At 38.6% G+C, this 24,403-nt stretch overlaps 1 protein-coding gene across 5 annotated transcripts in view; it reads right to left on the bottom strand.

Moving 5' to 3' along the window:
- st3gal3a (ST3 beta-galactoside alpha-2,3-sialyltransferase 3a) overlaps positions 1-24,403 on the bottom strand; it is a 94,052-nt gene that overhangs the window by 32,193 nt on the left and 37,456 nt on the right. For 3 of the 5 annotated variants that reach the window (XM_066691649.1, XM_066691648.1, XM_066691650.1), the window contains exons 3-6: positions 24,335-24,382; positions 20,412-20,454; positions 18,197-18,289; positions 6,960-7,054 (exon numbers count right to left, since the gene is read on the bottom strand). In XM_066691649.1, the coding sequence (XP_066547746.1) occupies positions 6,960-7,054; positions 18,197-18,289; positions 20,412-20,454; positions 24,335-24,382 (279 nt within the window). The remainder of the gene's footprint in view (positions 1-6,959; positions 7,055-18,196; positions 18,290-20,411; positions 20,455-24,334; positions 24,383-24,403) is intronic. The other 2 variants (XM_066691651.1, XM_066691652.1) reach the window with 1 other exon arrangement.

The raw sequence follows: 24,403 nt of genomic DNA, 5'->3' as shown, positions 1-24,403 counted from the left end.
AAAGACAGTCATCACGGGTGAATGAGCATCAGAACCTACATAAAGTAAAGAATAATAACATAAAAAAAATGTAGCTACAGCTGATTTGTTACTTGCACTTTTTTGTAAGTATGAATGCAGGCTTAAGTGAAAAATCCTTTTAGTTTCTTGACACACACTGGCTTTGTGTCCATGTAGTCAGACACTTTTAATAGTTTCTCTAGCAAATGGTCCATCCAGGCTTAGCGCTGTGTTTACAGCATTAAACAATTTCAAGACCTGAGAATGCAGTCAGAGGATTCTATAAAAATGTAGATATTCGTATGTTTTTACTAGGGGCGTAACTACTATATCCTGTGAGACTGAGGTGACATCTGTATATTTTACTCACAGTCCTGTGTTGAAATCCTCTCCGTTAAATTACAGCCTAATCATTCAATCAACTGACCAACAGTTTCCCACTGAAGCATGAGTGAGAATAGTGCCGACGATTTTATAGACACTTTTTCTAGACACATCCAATATAATCACTAACATATTTGCTAGTTCAGCAGATTAAGGATTCTGTGTACACAGACATCGGCATAATTGCAAATCATCCAAATTAAGTAGTCTCAAGAGGAAAGCTTTAAACTGGCTTCTAGCAGAAAAGGGATTGTGTTCATTTCCACTTAAACAGAACTAAAAATTCGATCTCTATGAATATACATTGTAAACATAAACACAGAAGTCAGTTATTCCATGTTTTAACTGAAAAAGCGGGGCACTGTTTGCTGGGTGAAAATCTATTTGTTATGCTGTAGGACATTTCAGGTGGATTAAGTTCAGTCTGGAGGTCTCATACAGGTTGACCTCATTTTACACTTCAATAGAGGGGTGAAAAAGTTCAGTAAGAGAGTGCATTCACACACAGACCCAGCACCACATGTATACATTGTGTAAATCTTGTATAAATCTGATGGGTAGATGCACTACAGAGGGAAGCAGCTTCAGGGCAGTCTACTGGCATTTAGGAAAAATCTTTGAGGTACCACCCTATCCTACAATGGGTATCGTCAGTCAGGCTAAGGACCAAGAACAGTTTTCTGTTCCCTTTTCTTTGACCTCCATTAACGTCCAAGTATAAATTAGACCTGGGAAAAGGTCTCAGTCTCAGCCACTCTACTTAGCTGTACAGCGCATATCTGAAGGTTAAACTCCATGGGAATGGCCTTAAGAGTCTTGCACAGAAATGAGAAAGAACATGCAGGTTGTAAATGTTAGCAGAGCAGACGTCACCCACGTTTCTCTCTCTCTCTCGCTCAACAAAAGGGCTGTAGGACTAATGACAGGCAGGGCAAACAGAACGAACACTGGAGGGTGGGGGGAGGCAGGCCCGTTCCTGATGTCAAAGAGGGGCAACAATCACTCTCACCCGCCTAAAAATAAACCGGTTTTGTTGTTTTATGTTTGGGCTTTAAATTTCGTTGCTAGGAATTTATTTTTCAACAACATGAGATAACACCTTGTGCCATGACTCAGGTTCAATAGAAAAGAAGTCAATTATGCTTACAATCCGTGGAAAATGAATGCAAATGTGCTACAAAGAACAAGATATCTATTTAAAATCTTCAATTTTATTTAAGTCACCCTCTGACACAATATAAAAGGTTATTTTTAGTATCTTTTCACCTTACATCTATGAATAATTAGTATTATTCTACATTATTCTCATCTAACAAATACAATAATAAGCATAAACATGGCTTCAACACAATTGCATGTTTTCATTAAAAAAAATCTATTCTAAAACCTACACTTTGAGTTAGTAAGGTTGATTAAAAGGAACATACAACAGACATACATAATTCACACTCATTCATGTGAAAAAAGTTTTGTTTTGTTATCATCAATATATAGTTTTCCCAAAAAGTAAATGTTTCAGCATCACAATTTAATCTTGTTTTCTTATTAGTGCTAATTTGTGTCTTCTGGAGTCTAAGAAAAATCAACTGATCGCAAAAAAATGTATTGCTGATTAAGCCCATGAAAAACTCAAGAGAAAATGTACTGATCTGCAAAAAAGCAAGAGGGTGCAAAGTAGGCTCAAATGTACACTGAGTCAATTATGTTATGTTTATTATTTTATTATTATTTTTATTTCTTGGCAGACACCCTGTCCAGGGCAACTTACAACATAAGAGCAAAACAAAGTGCAAGAATATGCACTATACTATTCATTTGTAGTATATATGAAAGCTTATCCAGTGCCCCACTTTGTGAACTTGAACAGCTGAAGACCATTACACCTATTTTTGTTTTCTCATTCATAGCTGGCCAAGAAAATAAAATGCCTTTTAAATGAAGTACAGATCAACAGGTTTTAGGACCAGTGTGGGACTCTATTCAGAATCATTACATGGCTTTTCACAAGGAAGGGTTTCTTTTTTTCAGATTGAAGAATTTGAGAGAGAGAGAAAAAAAGTTACTTAAAAGGTCACAAGCTCTGGGTTTTGGCAATGATTTAAATGCCTTAACTCTGCAAATTAAGCATAAGTAATAAGATACAACACAGTGATGATAACTGATGTATTACTCTATTCAAACACAGGTGGTGAAAGGATTTTTAAGCAGTTCTGCATCTCTGGCAGTCTCTGTGCCTGAAAAATGACCCAAAAAAAGTCAGAGTCCAGACTACTGACCAAATGTACCCAATAAACACAAGAGCACGTTATTTTGAAATGAAAATATTAACTTTTGTTAAAAAATCTATTTTAGGCAAACAACTAAAGATATCTGTCAACACAATGTATGAGTTAAATTTCACATTAATTCATTGTTTATAAAAAATAAATAAAAAGGCTTTTGGGAGAAATATGTCTAGATTACAGAAACCTTAACCCATTCATGCTTGATCCAAATTACTTAGCCTAATTGCCAAGGGAAGAACAAACAACATAAGATCATGGGAATTCCCACTAAGTCAATTATATTTTTTTGATACTGTGGTTAATTGATCAAATTAGTATAGCTGGGAAATAATATAGTCCATCCTGTTATTGTTCTGCAGTAGATCTGGACAAGCAGATGCACAGGTATAGGACAAAGACCACAAAACAGCAAAAATAACTTGTAGCCATTGATAACTACACAAACCCCTGATGAACACAGAGATCATGGGCCATTTTTCTCTATACAACACAAGCTCATACATTCCCAGGGCTGCCCCTCTTGCATATTTTCAAAGAGCAAGGCAGTTAAAGCTCTTCCACCTTAGTCCTACAGACTGCTGTGGTATGGCCACCGTGGAGAGGAGTAATGGAGAAAAGTGCAAAGCATGATGGGGGATGCAAGTGCTGACAGTGCTGCTGACGAGGCCGGGTTCTGCCCACTAACCTCCCTGCTATTTAGCGTGGCAGAGCAGAGATGAAGAGGATAAGAAAGGCACTCTCGAAGCACTCTCTCCTGGCTGGGATCAGGGTCACCGCTCCTCTGCACTTAAAGCAGAGTAAAGGCTATCTACGTTAATACAGAACTTCTCCTCACAGGAGCATGTGTCCGTTTTGCCACTTCTTCCTCCAAGCCAAAAACAGCTTCAATTACACACATCGCTCCTGCTTTCTCTTCCATTCAGTATGGTTTATGGTGCCCATTTCAAAGGAAACAATCTACAAAAGAGGTCAAATAAACAAATGTAATGTGAGGCCGAAAGGTTGCTGGGGATGGTTATCAGAGATGTATAGGAGCATATTTCAAAGATCTTAGATTCACACCTTCATGCTCCAAATTAGTAATACCTTTACTGTATATCATATCAGCTTTATACATTTTAAATGGAATGGTGGGGAATTGTAGATGGACACCAATTATGTATAGGCAGGTATACGCTAGGTCAGGGGTTCCCAAACTTTTTTGACTGAGGACCCCCACCTACCAAAGGATGATGGTGGGGGGAGGGGGGGTTTGCAGACGGTAAAAATATGCAGGGGAGATAATTTGCCACGGACCCCCTAGCGGACCCCAGTTTGGGAACCTCTGCGTTAGGTTACGCCAGGATTTCCTCGAAATTTCATCGAAAATTCACTGTGAAATCGCAAGAAATCCGATTTCATGTGATTTCATCCGATTTCAAGCAATAGAGCAGAGTGCTATTTTCATGAAATCACCCTGGACAAGTATCCAATCAGAGAGCAAGAAGGAGTCACATGACAACATCTGGGAACCTTGAACAGCAGATAGGAAGTTGGATAGGAGAGGAAAGCCACAGAAGCCACAGGTTTCCTGCTGTTTACGGCTACACATAAAACAAAAGCCATTTATTAAATAAATATTAAATAAATATTTTCCTTTGAGTCTTTTATTTCTTACATCCCATTTCATTTTCCTCAAATCATAGCCGTCTTATAAATGGGGTTGCTCTCTTTCACAGATATTAAAGAGTTTTGATGTTACTGTGTTAAATATTTGCCAAGTAATTACATGAAAAGTTATACATTTATATTTATAAACATTATTTTGTATACTGGTAAGTTAGCCTTGATTAGTCTTTGTTCACGTCTTTTTCTTTTTAAGTTGGCAAAAGCAAAATATTTGATATCTCCGTTTTGGATAGCATACAGTTGCTAATAATAATAATAATAATAATAATAATAATACAAACCATACATTTCATTACAAACAACATATATATTAGGGCTGTCAGTCGATTAAAATACAGTGAGGGAAAAAAGTATTTAATCCCCTGCTGATTTTGTATGTTTCCCTACTGACAAAGAAATTATCAGTCTATAATTTTAATGGTAGGTGTATTTTAACAGTGAGAGACAGAATAACAACAAACAAATCCAGAAAAATGCATTTCAAAAAAGTTATACATTGATTTGCATGTTAATGAGGGAAATAAGTATTTGATCCCCTATCAATCAGCAAGATTTCTGGCTCCCAGGTGTCTTTTATACAGGTAACGAGCTGAGATTAGGAGCACTCTCTTAAAGGGAGTGCTCCTAATCTCAGCTCGTTACCTGTATAAAAGACACCTGTCCACAGAAGCAATCAATCAATCAGATTCCAAACTCTCCACCATGGCCAAGACCAAAGAGCTGTCCAAGGATGTCAGGGACAAGATTGTAGACCTACACAAGGCTGGAATGGGCTACAAGACCATCGCCAAGCAGCTTGGTGAGAAGGTGACAGCAGTTGGTGCGATTATTCGCAAATGGAAGAAACACAAAATAACTGTCAGTCTCCCTCGGTCTGGGGCTCCATGCAAGATCTCAAATCGTGGAGTTTCAATGATCATGAGAACGGTGAGGAATCAGCCCAGAACTACACGGGAGGATCTTGTTAATGATCTCAAGGCAGCTGGGACCATAGTCACCAAGAAAACAATTGGTAACACACTATGCCGTGAAGGACTGAAATCCTGCTCAAGAAAGCACATGTACAGGCCCGTCTGAAGTTTGCGAATGAACATCTGAATGATTCAGAGGAGAACTGGGTGAAAGTGTTGTGGTCAGATGAGACCAAAATCGAGCTCTTTGGCATCAACTCAACTCGCCGTGTTTAGAGGAGGAGGAATGACCCCAAGAACACCATCCCCCACCGTCAAACATGGAGGTGGAAACATTATGCTTTGGGGGTGTTTTTCTGCTAAGGGGACAGGACAACTGCACCACATCAAAGGGACGATGGACGGGCCATGTACCGTCAAATCTTGGGTGAGAACCTCCTTCCCTCAGCCAGGGCATTGAAAATGGGTCGTGGATGGGTATTCCAGCATGATAATGAGCCAAAACACACAGCCAAGGCAACAAAGGAGTGGCTCAAGAAGAAGCACATTAAGGTCCTGGAGTGGCCTAGCCAGTCTCCAGACCTTAATCCCATAGAAAATCTGTGGAGGGAGCTGAAGGTTCGAGTTGCCAAACGTCAGCCTCGAAACCTTAATGACTTGGAGAGGATCTGCAAAGAGGAGTGGGACAAAATCCCTCCTGAGATGTGTGCAAACCTGGTGGCCAACTACAAGAAACGTCTGACCTCTGTGATTGGCAACAAGGGTTTTGCCACCAAGTACTAAGTCGAAGGGGTCAAATACTTATTTCCCTCATTAACATGCAAATCAATGTATAACTTTTTTGAAATGCATTTTTCTGGATTTTTTTGTTGTTATTCTGTCTCTCACTGTTAAAATACACCTACCATTAAAATTATAGACTGATCATTTCTTTGTCAGTGGGCAAACGTACAAAATCAACAGGGGATCAAATAATTTTTTCCCTCACTGTATGTATGAGCTTGTGTTGTGTAGATCTCTGTGTTCATCAGGGGTTTGTGTAGTTATCAATGGCTACAAGTTATTTTTGCTGTTTTGTGGTCTTTGTCCTATACCTGTGCATCTGCTTGTCCAGATCTACTGCAGAACAATAACAGGATGGACTATATTATTTCCCAGCTATACTAATTTGATTAATTAACCACAGTATCAAAAAAATATAATTGACTTAGTGGGAATTCCCATGATCTTATGTTGTTTGTTCTTCCCTTGGCAATTGCCTAATAAATGCCCTTTATATAGCATGCAATCGTGTGATTTCATGCATTCAGATTTCATGAAATCCTACTAAATCGAACACATTCGGATTTCATGGAAATTTCATAGTGTATCGTGGCCTTAAGAATGCCCAGTGGACCTCCAGAAGAGCGCAACATAGTAAAGAAGGTTATTTTATTTACATAGGTCAGCAGAGAAAAAGTTTTTTGGTTAACTGTGCAGTAAGAATTACATTACTTATTTTTATTAGAAATGAAAAGCATAAAATAATGGCTTATTCTTGAGATACAGTACAAAGCAAAGTGGGTCTTTATTCAGCTGTGCTGCTGTCAGTTGAAATTGACTGGGTTAAAATCAGGCTGCCACAAGCAAATCTGCAGTGAGGGAATGTGTAAAACAATAGATATAGAATGACATTGGGTCCAATTATATGGAGAGAAAAAAATAGATATACCTTGTGTTTTGAATCCAAATGGAGGTAAATAGTTACTGACTTTTCCCAGTCGTTTAAAGTTCCGGTCTAGAAACATGGGGGCTGGTTTTATGAACCTGTAAGAAAGAAAAGAAAAGTACATTAGTGCTACCAATTCATTTATTTGAATACCTAGCAATACCCATACAATACCTAGCAAGATACTGCATTGTCAGTCTAGTATCAACTGACACTGTAGAAAGAGTCCAAGAAAAAAGAGCATAGCCAATATACTCATTTAACTACTTTTATCCTCCCACGGCCAAGTTGCTAACCATACATCATATCACATTATAACATACAATATCAACCTTCAACCATTTTAAACAATGCAGAGAAAATGCTAATGCTTGGATGTAATAGAACCCATTAACACATTTGTAAATTTGAAGGTTTACTTCTATTAATATTTATATTTATTTATTGTGACCTGAAACAGAATATAACCCAATACTCAAGCAGACTGTGGTGTTTGGATTGACAGGCAGTGATGTCCACAAAGGAACACTAAAATAAAGGTGATGAACTCTGTCAGGGTCCACAGGCCCTCAGAGGCAAATACAAGGATCTTCCAAGTGTGAAGCACAAACTTACATCTAAAGTGGAGAAACCAAAACTAAATTGCATAAGCCCTTTATATTTTAATTTTACCAATTTATGTTTTGATATTTATTTTGAAAAGCAACAAATTAATTTTGCCACAGCAAGCAAAATAATACATTGTTATGGGTTTGACAGTGCAAGGCTACCAACAAGAATGGTGTTGATGCACATTTCACTGCTTAGCTTAGCACATAACTAACCTATGAGTAAACAGGCACTGTACAAACAGAACAATTAGGAGCTGCTTAGATAGAAATCAAAATAGCGGTGCCAATGTTTTCAATTCATTTATTACATGGTTTTATTGATGCAATACCTTCCAAAAAACATTTTTATGACCTTTCTTTCCGACCATATTGACTAAGCAGTACTTTTCTAATCACCCTGGTAGTAAAGCTGCATCTGTGGAGTGAGGTGGGACTGGAGCAGTAACAGGCTCCTCACTGCCTTGTAAACATCAACAACGTGCCTCGGCACAAACAGGATATCCGAGGGGCTGCTATTCCTCCCATTGCAATAAGGCTACAGAGGATGACAAACCTCAGTCCCAAGGTACCTCACATCTGGAAAGCACTCATTCACTGCACACATGCTGCCCCTTTATTTGCTCAGAACAATATATAATAAATAACGCACTGAAGCAAGTTTCACAAATCAGTTTGCTGTTGGACATGCTGAAAACATGTACTGAACCTTTGTGAAGTATACATTTAATCCCAACTTAATATACTGTATATTTAAAAGAATGATATCTACATAATAAAGCAAATCTCAAATAGTTTACATATGCATTTTAAACATAAGATGCATCCATCGCTAACATTTGCAGGAGGTCAACTTACTAGGCATTACATCAAATGTTTATGATATTCAGATTAAGGTCAATTTTACACTACCACACTGAATGTCACGCCTTTTCATTAGGCAAGCTATGAAGTGAATGTTTATTCACTAAATATAGCTTCTGCACATTTTTTAAGTTGGCAGATACAAGTGAGTGACAACAGAGAGCCAGTGTTGGCCGATTAAACAATTGACTTTAAAATCTCATGCCTAACTGCCATTTAATTGCACCAAGTACAATGCCTGAATCATCACTACACCATATTTAGCCCCTTGTCGTTTTAGGAAAAGGAAATATCATTAAGACAACAGCTTTTAATGTAATGTAATGTTCAACAATGTACACGATGCGGTCAAGTTGATTATGCCACTTCATCTCAACATTTCCAAACACATTATAGCCTACATATAATGGTGTATGAAGTGCTTACACCAGTCTCTGTTTTATATTTTTCTTAGGTGTCTGCAAGCTTGTCCTATTGAGATATCACAGGGCTAGTAAAGACCAGTAAAACAGACTCCCTTACATTTCAGAAAGCCACCGCTCAGATTTCCACCCCGCATTTTCAGTACCCTTTGGCCTGCCTGCTCTCGCCGACCACGTTACAGAGCTCATAGACACCATAGATGGACAGATCCCAATTACCAGCGCTGGAAAGTTTAATGGCATGAGACAAATGGTTTTCGATAAATCTCGCTCTTGCTGAGCTGGAACGCTGTTGGGTTTAATGGAGCTTGAAGATTGCCAATCATTGCCCGTGTTTTAAAATCTCTGGGAAGGTAAGGTGTCAGTCAGGCTGTTTACAAGCAAAGGCCCCATTTCACTGGAGCTATGTCCATTAGCACACATTGGCCATTTGGCTGTTAGCACTACTACTTAATATACTCCTTTGTTAATGTTTAAATGGTCTTCTAATTATGAAAAACGGACACACTGATAATAACATGCCTTAGGCCTACTTCATCACATATTTCCTCACAGATGAATATAAACCAAAACCTCAACCTGCTGGAATAAACCAAAAGTTGCTCTCTACTCTATACACAAGCCAATCTTCCAATTTTCACATTTATACTGTTTAGCGAGATTGTCAGAATCACAATTCACATTGCACATCGTTTATCTTCTTCTGTGATGACAAAGGACTATTTTCCACCTTACTATAATGTTCCCAGGCATCCACAACTTACAGTCTCCTGTATATCAGCCAACACCAGAGGTCCCAGGCAGGCACCATGCCTTACGAGTCAACCAAGAAAACAATTATTTGGTGAATTAGCATTTCAGTGGCCTGTCACAGTGAGCAGTTAAGGCAGTGACAGTACAAGGGAACACCGAAAACGTAATGCTTGACATCAGGGTTGGGCGAAATTACGGAGCCCGGGCAGGGTTGTCTCTAGGGGCTGCAGTGGCATTTACATTGGCCTGGAGCCGACCTTCCTGTGAGTAAAGAACACACAGATTGCATTCAATGTAACCTGTTAATACTGGTCTGGGGACCGAGAGAGTTGCACACTGTAAAAAAAATAAGCAGTCCTGTATACTGGAAGACAGGTGTGTGACAAATCAGGCAGGGACAAGGAAGGGTCTTTATGTGTTCATTATACAAGTTCTGACAAATTGTCATTTAAAAAATGAATGAAGAATTTAATACACTGTGTACATACCTTTTAAATGTCTGTGAATTAGTTTAGGGTACTGTGTAACACTAGTTGAGAACTGGCGGACAAGAGAAATGCCCAACAGTAAAGTGTCAAGAGAAAAAAAAAGAAAAAGACATAACATCAACTTGTGAAGTCTGAAAATGGGAGTCTCCACAGACATTTATTTGTTTAAGAAGTGCTGAAAATGGGACTGAAAGCATTTGACAGTGAAACAGTAGATAAGAGAAGGGTGACTAATTAGTTGAGCATTACTACTTTTCCAGAGAAACATGAAGACCACTTCAGCTATCAGTTTTGGGGGCTACAACCCACTGGGAGGCCTGCATGTTAAAATAATTAAACTGACCTAAATAAATAAGCAAAGGCACTGGTGTTTCACCTCACAAAGTGTGAATCACTTAACAAAGGAGGACACTGAATACAGAACCATGCCAAGACAAACGTTTAGTAACTGGAGTACAAATCTGGGGTAAAACCTTTTCTCAGAGCGAGGGGCAAGATCAGCTATAAATAATGGGGGCAAGAATTTCAAGCAACCTGACATGGGTCTGACTGTCATAAAAGTGCTCCCAAATGAAAAGGCCAAATCCCTTTGTGCTCATTTCCTAATAGCTATCTCTCACTGGGTGCGATATTTTCATAACCGGTCATATAAAGTTCAAGCGAGACATTTGATTTAAAACTTCAATCCAAACAAATTGGTCGGAAAGAGAAGGGGGTGTTGAAGAAAAAAAAAATTGTTCCCTGACCAATTTAGAGCAAGTGAACCCTGCCAACTCCACCAAACAAATTTGCCTCACAGTGGGGCGAGCCTCTTCAGAGAACTACTGGGAACATTCAGATGTTACACTAATACAGAGACACAACCTCAGAAAAGGTAGAGAGAGAGAGCGAAAACATGCTTAAGGCCTGCATTGATAATTTAGATAAAATAAATGTAAAACTATACCTGAAACTATGTCTAACATCGATTTCAGGCCACAGGGTTTGGAGGATGTGAGGTAAAAGTAAAAGCAGACAATCAGGAATTGAAATAAACTGTGGAGAGATGCATATAAAAGGGCTGAGAAATAGCACATACTAATATTATAATGTCAACATTGTCATTTTTCACAGAATATCAAATAGGCAGATTCATCCTGGACCCCAGTCTGGGAGAGACTGCAATAAATGTCTACCAACAGAAAGTGGGCCAAGTGGGCAGCAGCGAGAGCTGTGGATTTTATGAAGAAGTCCTCCATTGTCATGAGTGTTGACCACTATTATTAGCCCTCTATTATTAATAGAGGAGCTGCTTTAACCTCCTGCAGGAGCGAGTGGCATGTGAACAAAGAGAGGGGATGATTGTGTTTGATGCACTAGCCCTGTTACTGGGCTAATCACACACGGAAAAGTGAAGGGGCCTCCTCACAGCCCTGACTCAAGGATCGTGATGGCAGTACATCGTGCTCAAGAGATCAGTCATCACAACTGCCATCACTATGCTCAGTGCTAACTATCGAATGATTTCTTGGAAGTCTAAGCTTTTACCAACTGCCTAAGAAATAAAATCATGGAAAATCGATCTTGAATTCTCTTCACATTCAAAAGATGACTGATTTTCCTCAGTCTGTCCAAAGTGAGGAAACTGCTGCAACAAAAACACCAGAAGCAAACTGGAAAGTCTTTAGCGAGAATGTGCAACACATTCATTTTGATGTTTTCTCTTTCTTGTCTTCGATCAAGGCAAAGAAAAACAAAGCCTCGTTTCGATTGAGGTCCCTGGCACTGTAAGCAACTTTACATCCAGTTGCACTTCAAAAACAAGGCACTACAATCAGTCCACAAAAAATAATTAATACAGACAGAGCAATCTCTCAAAAACGCAAGCGATTTCCGTTTCATAACATTAAGACTAGGCATTTCTTTAATCACTGTTGCTTTTGTTTTCCAACACTGACTGGTAAAACCCAGAAGACGAATGATACTTCATAACCGTGTGTCAAAACGGACAGGACTAGCTGCCTGTTGCTCGACAGTGAAGACAGGGATTGTACTTCCCACTCAAAGATATAGTGATTCTGAGTTACAATCAGTAGCAAATAATATGGTATGCAAGAGGACAGTTAGGGTTTTTAACAATAATTGTTTGGTATCAAACTAATTTGTAGTCGTAATTGATTGCATTTTAATAGGTTTTAATCCCATTGCAATTGCAGAGGGAGGATTTCAAGTTGTAAAAATACAGTTTCAGCAGGCACCTACTGTATAGAGTCTGTGCCTCCTGCCCCCTCCCCCACATTTTCAGCATTTAAACCAAAATTAGAACCATCTTCTAATCTCAAAACACTCGTTCCATTGAATTTAAACGTTCAACTCACACCGCTTTATTCTCCAAGCTTTATCACTGTATCTGAAGTCAGGTCACATCTTTACTAATCATTTCCTATGGCCTGTTAATGGGAGGAGCTTATAATAAACTTAAAAATAGGAGATTTAGGGACAAAGATGGGATCTTCAAAGATGGATTAGGAGGAAGAAACAGGAAGAAACAATTCCTGGGAATGTGCTGATAGAAGAAGGCCATTTCTGCAGCATCATGGTCCAGGCAAGCGCACTGTTTGCTCATTCAGAGACTACATCTGCCTTAGCCCCTGGAAGCACTAAAGCCAACTGAGAATATAAATATCACAAATGGCCAAGGGAAAAAAGGATGTCATCTGCTTTAAGTGTGATGCTTTAGAGATTGGGGAATACTATAAATAAACAACCTCACCCACTCTAGTTACCAGATGACATAAGCAACACCCAACATTTTAACTTTAACCGTCTTTGCCTCTTCTGATTATTCAGGGTGTTGGGTATGATGTGGGCATTGTTTAATTGTTTATTTTTAATTTGAAGTAAGACAAGACAAAAAAAACATATCAATGTTGGAAACCGTCATAGTTGAGGGAATTTTTTTTTTTTTTCATTTTCAACATCATACACAGCAAAAGTACTTCTAAATAAAAAAACTTAATTGAACTTGGCAAATCATGGTTTCCAACTCTGAGTGTTTATTATACTTAAACTGTCGAAGTACTGAACTTTGAATGTTTTTCAAACTATTAACATTGGAAGATTTCTGTAAAAATGCTGTGTTTAATCCCCACTATTACATTATTTTCTCCCAGTTAACAGAATATGGAAAAAATTAAACTAATTCTACAGAAAAATGCACACTTTCAAATAATTGTACTAAGCAGGGACTGCTCAGTAAATGAACTCAACCCACCCTCAGCATCATTCATTTTAAAAACAACTTCTAGTCCATTTTGTATTGCTTATATATTTATGAGCTTTTGTTGTGTTTAAGGCTTTTCCAGCACCCTGGTGAATTCCTGCATTGCATGTGTGTGGATGAAAAGGAGGGCTGATAACGAGGGATGACCCAGAGCCATCTCATGCACTGGGACACAGGCTGAGGAACAGCACAGCAAATAAGTAAGATTATACATTGACTTCACAGCCTCTTTTAATCCCACAAGGCCTATACATCCTCAACTACCACAAATACATCCAGGTAAAAAGCTTTAGGAGCAAGAAGTCCTTTCAGAGCCTGAATTATTGAATGTCACCAGACTAAAAATAGCTATTCAAGGGCTTAGTGCCTTGTTGCTTTCAGCCTGTCCACGGCCTTGGTGACACTTTAAGCCTCCATACCCTGAGATGGAGGTGTGAATAAAGAACGAAAAATTATGTACATCCAGAGCTTTCATTAAACATCAACAACTGTTATTCTTTTTTTTCTTAAGGTAATGTATTTTTTTCCAGTTTGTTTTAAGACATTACAAATTACAATTTCAAAATTCAAATCCCAAAGTGAGGCTGTATTATTATTATTATTTTTGTCATTTAGCAGACACTCTTATCCAGGGCGACTTACATTTGTACCCATTTATACAGCTGGGCATTTTACTGGAGCAATCTAAGTGAAGTACCTTGCTCAAGGGTACAACAGCACTGCCCCACCCGGGATTTGAACCCAGAGCCCTAACCCACTACTCCACAGTGCTGTATCCCCTCTTCAGTGAAAAGATTCAAAGCAGGGCCCTGTGAAGGACTGGGATGTGCTAAAGACAAATGAGGGGCTGCACTTTGTTTTACTCAGCGTCTCATCCTACCACACACCGCTAGCGAGGTATTGAGTTTCCTCATCTGAAGGGGGCCCTGTCTGGCTGAGCTCCCTGTGCTTTGACCTGGACCTCTGAGTAGTGAGGAGACAGATTTCAGAATGGGAGAGATGACAGGATCTCACGTACTCTCGCAGTGTATTCCGTCAACAATAAGGTTGTAGAGTAGTGTTGAAAGATAAATGTATGCCCAAAATGGAAATCGTACAGATTTATCATATTGCTTGGGCTTTGCACTGATTTTACTACTGCACTTTTGCAATGATGTTTGTGATTTTATTGTATATTGATTATATTACTGCTCTGTTGTAATGCTTTAAAATTTTACTTGTGTAGTCTCCCTGGCTAAGGGCATCTACTGAGGAATAATTATTTTATACTCAGGATGATAGAGTTACGGTTACTATGATTATGCATACATTGAAATACAATCCATTTTACAGTATGCAGTTTTTTGTTTATTTAAGATTCTATGATTTATACAAGTTATATCATTGAAATGGCTCTTTGTTTTGTCCCTTTGAGCTTCCTTTCTTAAGATAGGAGAGAGATTTGTTTGAATAAAGATAGAAACTACATAAAGCCAAAGGATACTGAAAATCTATATACAAGGGACTTAGTGCCACTTAAGTGTTCATTGATGTTTGACCAGTTACAGAAGATATAGTTGGGGCTAATCTGCATTTGGATTTCAGAAATCATCTTCAGAAATAAGGTAACCTAGCAAATGTAGAAAACTACTGTGTGATAACCTCCAACTCTTTCTTGTTTAAATAACCCCCTTTTTCTCTGGTCTGCTGTGCAGCTGATGTCTATGCATTTACATTAAGAATTGAAAAGGAGTCTTTGTGAAATGTTTCTTTTTATTAATCCGGCTTGAATCAGGAAACTTGCAGATGCTACAAAAACAGGCCAAAGGACAGGATTCCACATTTCCCACGAAACCTATGGCACATCACCACTGCCTTAATTACAGTAGAGAATTAGAAGAACAGAAGTTCAAAATATATTTAGTGTAATGTAGTGTAATTTACTGTAATTCACAGGTTCATCTTCCTTTTGCTGCTGTGAACCAGGCAGACTTTAGCCTGTCAATGGGAAGTGTAGTTTTCCATCTATAACACAATCCTTAATAATGTTATTACAATATCCATTTCTCACAGTGGTCATGATTTTAAAGGAATCTATCAGCAGAAGCTTTGTGGATTTTCCAGGCCTATTAATTCGGGGTGGGGAGGGTGGATGTTTTTGAATTGTGATTTAAGAGGGTCATTAGGACACCAATGGGAAAACCCTGATTTTGTGTTTGTTTGTCTTTTGGAAAGACAACTTGGTTGGTTTAAAAAACTATAATAATAACTCAACAGTCCATGCATTGAAACTGCAATGTTTCGCATATTATTCCATGTGATGCTCATGAAGATGTGAACCATGCCTCTGCAGGTCCTAGGTTTACTAAGTTTTATATCCATGACCCAAGTCATACTCTTATATCAACTCTTTTGTGTCAGATATTTAATGTGTAATAATGACAGCACACTGGAAGAAAATGATGGATTAATTTTCTCCAGATATTTTAGCCCATTTGAGAACGCTGTAAACCGCATGTGTAAGCGATCACTGTCCCCTTCAGTGTGATGGACAAGGGAATGGTATTTTGCGGCCCTCGTACCCTGGCAGGGCTTGGCTGGCTCTGGCTGTTTGTCTACCTCTGAGCTCCAGCTCCGCAGAGTCCTGGGAAACTCAAGGAATTCCTTTCACTCTACTGCAGATTTATGACATTGGGGGAAAGGGCTCCAATTCAAAATACAAATAGGTTTGATCTCAGAGATTACAACCCATTAGTCATGCATGTTTACCAGCTTATACATTTTGTGTCGGACCCTTTCCTATGAGTTATGTTGCCCATACTATGAATACAGACTGATGTATTTTGTAAAGACAGCTAAGAAAACACAATTTAAAAAACTAAATGCAGAGTAATGTTGCTTAGTCATTTTAGAACCCAACTGTTTTCCATGTTTTGTGGAAATGGCCTATTCAACATTCTCACCCTCTCTCATTCACATTCTCATCTAATACTTATCCGACGTTGACTAAAAAAGTTAGGATTTAACTGAATCCTTAGTTTACACTACTTTAACCGTAACAATATATAGAAATATAATAGAATCAGTATTTCTCTGAGGATGATCCACTTTTAATTTAAATGAGTGCAGATTCACCAGGGAAGCTCCCTGTTTCACCCAAGGACTGTCTTCTGGCACCTGCAGTAATTAAGGAAAACCTGCAATAAAGCCATAAACAAGACGATACAGCCATAATAAGCATTCAATCCATAATTTAATTATAGCTGTTTGTATAGGGACTGTAGATCCCCTTGTCAGGCTCATTACACAGGGCTGCCATTCTCCAGCTCTCAAAGACACAGTGCTAAATGGTTTATTTCAGAGAAAGAGCTGTTAAGTGCTGTAGAATAATATGCCTGGCATTTTGTTGTGAATACCATTTGCAGACAAAACACTGCAGGAATGATAAATTAATAATCACCTTCTGCAGACACTTTTCACAAGAAAAATATGCAAAGCTAAGAAAACACTACATAAATGAAAAGCAGATCAGTTGTTTAATAAAAACTCCAAAGGGAAAAATATTGCAGATAATTTACCCTCACTGTAAATCCCCTATAACAACTTTTCCATATCTATTTCAGAGCCTACGGTCTTTCATTCATGAAGGCTTTCATGAATAGGCGCACATTATTTGGGCATTCAGTGGTGCAGTTATGTGGAAAATAGACCATGTTAACAAAAGTCCTACATTTGTGGCCTGCTGTTGTAGATCAATGACATTCAGCCAACGGGAACACACTCGCAACCAGACTGGAGCGAGGCATTAAAGGCGAGTGACATCACAGTGGGTCATTGAACATTCTGTTCGCACTAGTGAAGGGGCTTGAGTCATGCCGTCCTAATTGTGGGCACGGGACTGTGGCTGAACCACCCTGAGCCTCCGGGGCGGCACTTCTGTCCTTTTCAACGGGCCGCAGGAAACAAAGAGCTTTGTGGTTTACAGCAAACAAGGAAACAGTTTCATTTTCAGTCTTTTAGGTGAAAAGTTAGACATGAATTAACCTACACATTCCCACATATGAAGAAAGGCTTTCTATACTATCCAAGATCAAGTATGATTAGCCATCACTCTTCATGACTGTTGCATGACATAGTGTCTCATGAGGCACCCCCCGCCACACACACACTTCTAGACAGATCTAGAGTAGGAAGAGAAAAAAAGACTCAATGAAGTCTAAACAAAACTCAAGGACTTAAGCAGACAGTGAATGGGCCACTGTAGCTAGATAAAACAGGAGAGACCAAATACAGTGTGGGCATGTCCTAAAGAACTACACAAAAATAATTTTAAAATAGCAGCTTAAGTTTGAATCAAAGAAAAAGTATATTTTATCAGGAGTTTTATCATAAAAATATTGAAAGTGCTTCCAAGACATGCATCACAGAACAAGTATTTAATTCTACCAGTTAGATACTGGAAATGCATTATGGGAAACAAGTGAAATAAGCAGGTGATTCTTTAGGAAGATCAGACAAAATAAAGTAACCATAGCCTAGAAATCATGTAATGACTTTGCTCTAGCCAACAGGGGTTCCTCGTGCTACCATTAAAGAGAAGTGAAGACAACAAAGGAAGTCAGCAGAAAAAAAGATGGATTTTGCTTCTTTAACCTTCATCCCAAATGAAGGCCGGTGAGCTTCAATTAGATGGACTAGAATCGGTAGCCACAATTAATCCTCATTTCCTATTACAAAGGAAAGCAATAAAAACAGGTCTTGATCATAGTGGATAGCGGTGCCAACAGCCCATTTTGGGTGGATCCCGTCCCATTTCCGACAGGCAGCTGCGAGCAGGCGGACCAAGAGGAAAGGGTTTGCTTACTTTGGATAGATGGCTGTCATCTTGGCCGCTGCGTACCCTGGCTTGCAGGTTCCTTCACTGAGATTGCCATACTTATACGATAAGTCTAGAGGGCTGGAAACAGACAAAAAGAGGTGGTTTAGGCAATTAGAAAGGGTGGGGAACTTCAAAGAAAACAACTGTTTTGCATGAAGAAGCCACAAGAGACTATGCCGTCTCAAGACTTCACATACTTGACATTGTGCTACAGTAACAATGGTGGGATTATTGAACACAAATGAAGGTGTACCGGCACATATTCCAGCTCGACTCATCTGACTTTTAGGAATCAGGCCACCTTGCTAATGTGGTCATAGTAAAGATACCATCTTCTAAACTAGCACATTTATAATAGACTGATAGTTCATGTAGCTGGTTTAATACACAAAATCTGCATTACAAATTAGTACATGGGTTTTGAAATGTTGAAGCACCTGAAATAAAAACCAAAGACAGGTCTCACCTCAACTCATCTGCTTGTGTTAATATTAACTGTTTGTACGGTTTCTATTTAATTTATGCCCATAACTGATCGGCAATGAACTGAATTATGTCAACAAAAGAAAACATCTCTACACATGTATTTAAACTTCAAACACTTTGAATCTAATGTGTAGCTGAGTCTCCCACAAGAAGTTGTGAAAGTGACTAAAAACGAAATGTCTGGTCTGAACCCCGAGACGTCAACAGCTCATTTCTTACAACTTGGCGACCTCACAGGAGAGGTCAGCCTCTCATTAAACCTCGCTCACTTTATTAATTACTCTCCAAAATGGCAGCTTTTCACTTTCTCATTAATAACTAGCTTAAAATTTGCCAAAGTCAAATAAACAGGGCAGACAGGCAGCCATCCCGCGGTGGAGAATCCTGCCTGTCGAGGCCAGCCTGGCATTGAAGGGGCTATTGGCTTTGGAAGCAGATCAAGCTGCTCTCGAGTCCAGCAATCCCCATGGCTGCTCACTCTGGAATCTGTGCCAGTTCAAAAGGTTCTGCGAGTGGGTGTGGAGTGACAAGCGCTTACTGTATTTGATTTATTGTAAATAACTCTGGGTTCATCACAGGCTATGGGGGTTTCTGCGTTTTCTAATGCAAGCGGAAACCTCTCCCAGCTCTTCACTGAGAAAGTGGAGACAGCCTTATTGAAGATCTCGGAGATATCAAGAGGGACGTTCCATGATACAACTTTGGATTACAAGCTTGGTTTGATTCGTTTTTTTTCCTGGTGGTAAAATCCAAGTCTAAGCCTCCAATAGATCAATTGATTCAAAAAATTCCTGCACATTTGGATTGTTGCTTCCATAAGATTCCTGCAGAATGCTATGTGATTGTTAGTACAATATGATGTTTTGCAATTAAATTGTATTTCCAAAAAATGCTAAAAATCATAAAGCTATCAATTTTAATAAGTAATGTAAAAAATAACTCGTAATTTGTGAATAGAGGGGTCTCTTTTTCTGCCCTGAACTTTGTATCTTAAGCTGGTTTCCATCAGTACTCCTTGTTCAAACTCCCACTAAAGTATAAAAGCACTCCAAATGGAGACCCAGCCTGGTGTGTTGAATGTGAGTGTCAGCGACTGATCGCAATGTATACTGCCACCTTCAGAGCCCGAGTGTTAAATGATGGTGGGTCTCTCATCAAAAAACTGGGAGTGCAACACATTACACAGGATTCAATCCGCAAGATCCTACAGGCTGCCTGCACAGTTTCCCACCAATTATGGGCAGGAAAATTTGATTACACTGACATCTCCAATAGGAACGAACTTGGGATTGATTTTTCCTGCTGAAGCACATCACATGAACTTCAAAGGACCTTTTCATCATTTTATTACTTATCTGATCAATGAACTATGCATCAAACTTCAAAAGATATTTGGATTTTCTTAGGGTCAACGACTAATACAATTTACACTGCAGTCTTATATCAAGACACTTTTGGATACTTTAGGTACTACAAATATATATGTAAAGCACCAGGAAATGGAATGGACAAAAGACATGTCATGGTAATAATATATTGCATGTAAAATAATGTACTGAGTATGTTCATTAATTCTCAGTGCTGCAGGTTTGATTTTATTTATTTACATGATCTTAAGTCTTAACACTTTTCCAAAAGTTATCTTTACTTCTTGAATAATGTAGGCTAATTCTTGAATGTTTTGGAAGTGCTAGCATTGATGTGATCTACTTACAGTTTACCATCCAGCTTCAGCAGGAACCCCTGCTTGTCATACACTGGGAAGAGAAAAATCAATAGCAGATTAATAGCAGAAAGGAGGAATGCAAACTGGTTAAAGTGAACTCAAAAGTCTATGAAATCCAGGCCTTATCCCCTCTTACAGAAGATCAAAAGGAATATAATTTGTTCTTAATAGGTAATAGTGTTTCCACACAATATCTGGAATATTTTGCAATTTCAAAATACTTTAGTAAAGCATTAAAGCATCTGCAAGCAGGGTTAGAGAGAGCCAGGCAATGTCTTTTTGTTTTTTCCATTGTATGAAGTCTTGGTACACCTGAGGTGCCCGATAAAGAAAGAATGGAAAAGAAAATTAAGGAATATGTCAGGGCCCTGTGCTTTCTATATCATTCTGAACAACACAACTGTTTAAGTACTGCAAAAACAAATGCCAATTATTCTTTACGTGCAATTTGAAATAAACATCACATTCTAAAACTCTTAAACTGCCTGTTACAGTTTTCACTAACTAAAAGTACTGGATATTCGTTTTACAGAGGAGGAGGGCCTCTTGGTTTTAACTACAGCCACAAATCATCAAGTGCCCACAGAACTGCACACAAAATTACATTCAAAATACATTTCACATAACTCTGCTGTCTCACAATATTGATTGTGCACTTCATAAATCTTTCAACTGCACCTTTGTGTCAAAACTCCCCAAGTAAAAAATAACTTTTTAAAACACAGCAATATGGGCATTTAGGCAATTTATAAATCAATACTTAATGGCAAGTACTTCTATGAGACTTGATATAATAATTGTCCTCATTATTGCATCATTGTATCATACAACTTATGGTCTCCACAGCCACTCTCCACACAGTACATTTGCATGTGGACCAAGTTTCAGTCAACACTAGAGGTACATTAATGATGTCTTAAATACACGATATCAGGAAGAGCACTGTGTATAAGATATTGTGACATAATACTAATACTAGAACTAATACTTTAAATAGGTAGTAGCAACCTGTATAAAAAAGACAGAACTTCCTTAACACAATTCCATTTCAAGTGCTGGTTATCCGCTACATAAGGCCCAACAAACATTCATACCACTTGTCTCTGACATTAAGTAGTTTGAAAGCCAATCCATGCATTATTTGGGTTTGTAATATGGACGTTTAATGAAGATGAACTTTACCATTATAAATCAAGTAAAACAGTGCTGCCAGGTTTCCAAAACATTAAATACCCCCATAAATAACATGGACACTCTGACCGTGCAAGAGAACCTGATACAACAGCATAGCACACTCAACAATCTCGATAAAGGGTGCATCTGTGACAAATATATCAGTCATGTCGAGTTTGTGTATATTTCCCCTTACAACAAAAGTTTTCCTAAGAAGTAGCCTTCTGTATCAATTTTCCAAAAGCACTGGAAAATATAGGGTGTCTGGACCAAATTTTCCTCTTCGTCTACCTTTTTTGATCACAAGATATGTTTTGCCTGGCATTACCTCCGACAGAACTCTGACTTGAGGGCTGATTATGATGAATGATGTTGTATATCTACCAGTATTTAATGCACAGTGCAGGAAAAAAATCATAGCACCCAACAAGCTTTATAATTTTAGTATTCTGTTGCTAATCATGGGTTGATACTACAAATTGTAAGTCACAGAGAAAGTGCATGGTGGGTTGTTTCCATTATCAACACCATGTCAGGGCTCCCCCAAGCATGTGGTGTGAACAGTTTATTTTTTGATTTGTGATTTCCCATATTTGTGCATTTTGTATTTCCGCAGAATCTGAATGCAGAGCAGAGCAGTTTCCAAAATTCCTGGGGTCAACATTGTGAGCTGCATGCCTGCTCTTTTGCATTTCTAAATCTACTCTGATTCCACATATGTAACATGCAAACTATACGTTTCCTTCAGAAGAAGCATTACAAATAAGACCACAAAAAAAGTGTGTACAGACATTTATACACACACACACAATATCTTTAAATCCAAGAAATTTAAGACCGGAAACAATTATTAAAATTCAACAAATACAGGAAAAAAAATTCACTTTTCAGTGTACGATTTCACCAAAACAGTTGGACAACCTCAAACCCTCATCTCTTCAGCAGTTTGTCTGATATACATTTATTTCTAAAGACACAACATTTTCCTAGCAGTGGTAGCAAGCTGTAGCAGAGGCCTCATTCTATAAACTTTTTAGCTTGTAGAAAGAAAACAAAAATAGTGCAATAAGAAATCTTCCATGCATTTTCAAGCATTTCAAAGAATATTGAAGTGAAAAAGGCATTTTCATCTTCAGTGATTACCTTCCCACAGAAGAAAACCCAACCCCTAAAAAGTTCTGAGACCTGAGGCCCAGTTGTCTGGGAGGTTAAGGAGGCGCTTATGCAGCAGCAGGTGTGGATACACAAGGAGTAACCACGGCAGAGAGCTCCATCTGCAGCAGGGCTCAGCCAAAGCAACAAACCAGGTGAGAAAGTCCTGTCCAGCGAAAGCTCTAGGTTTAAGCTCGGAATGGGCAGATTCAGTGTCCACAGACTCTTACAAAGAGGAACTGTAACGTGTTCTTTCCGTTTATTAAGTCCACTCAAAGCAGCCTGGATGCAATACAAAGAACGTTTTTATTAAGACAATTCATCCGAAGCCAGAGATTTCCCTGGCAGTTAAGTCGCTGATTGATGGCGCAGAGTAAATGTATATCCCACAGCCAGTGGCTGTGGTAGAAGTGGGTATGTAACGGATCACTACAAGCTACTGGAGTGATCCATCCCATCGTCAGCCAACAAAGCCAGAAACCCCTGGGGTTTTAACAAAGAGCAAAAGTGATACTTACTCTCAATTCCACAAATATTCATGTTTACAAAAAGTAAAATTTGGCTGAAAATAAAATGTGTAATGATGCTTGTCCTTTGGCTTTCAGAGAAGTATATCTGAACTAAAGGCATGTTCATTTACCATGCTGGTATTTACCATTTATTTCTAGTAAGAAATATTGCATGTAAAACTAGTCAATTAAAACCAGCAATTTATTTAGCATGTCTTTCGACAAAATGTATGGTGATGCCCAAAGGGACAATTAAAATGTTAGGGTTCTGAGTGGAAGAATGAGTTAAACTAATAGAGGTGACAAATCCCAGATTCTAACTGAACTTCTAACCTCATAGTATTCAACAAAGAAATTACCTTTCAATATAATAATGTTTCAATATATGCCGCTTTGTGAAATTTACTACGTGCAGTGCAGAAGGAGCAGGTTAAAGTCTTTGTAAGTTTGAAAGTGCATTATGAGAGGACACCGAAGCTTAAAAAGGGCTTGGCAATTTAGCTTAGATTTGCAATGTTGGGAGGCAATACTTCTTGTCATACAGCAACATTTAAATCAATACATTGGCATGAGATTTTGTTTTGTTACAAAAGCATTTATGTCTTTAATTTTAAATCAATTCAACCAAAAAAAAGGAAAACACTGTATTTTTTTGTCTTGACCTATCCATTTAAAAAGTGCAAACCAACAGTCCGTGCAGTTGTGAAAACCAGGTTGGTTAGAAGCACATCTTCAGCCATACGTATTTTATTATGTCACACTTCACTGTTTCACACCTGTAGGTGTGAAGATGACCAGATGACCATTTGTAAAAAGCGATCTAAACAGAGCTCCACTGTCTGATCCTTCAGGTTTCTTTGACACTGCTGTAACAATGAAGGGACCATCACATTGAATATTAATTTGGAAAACTAAAGAATTATTTGATTTATTGATGTAAGAATCTATTGGTATCTGATTTTTTGGCAAGCAAACTTCCAAAGCAAGAGAGGATTAGTACTTTATAAGTCAGCAGGAGTGCCTCACAACATTGCATTACATCTAAAAGTTATTCTGGGTCGTGTTGTGGGCCTGTACCTGAGGCCCTCTGGTGTCCCACGGAGAGTGAGGAATCCACATCGGACTCTGCAACACAAGAGCGTCAGT

Source organism: Amia ocellicauda, chromosome 19 (genome assembly GCF_036373705.1).
Source record: "Amia ocellicauda isolate fAmiCal2 chromosome 19, fAmiCal2.hap1, whole genome shotgun sequence".
NCBI lineage: Eukaryota > Metazoa > Chordata > Actinopteri > Amiiformes > Amiidae > Amia > Amia ocellicauda.
This window is presented reverse-complemented; position numbering and strand designations above follow the sequence as displayed.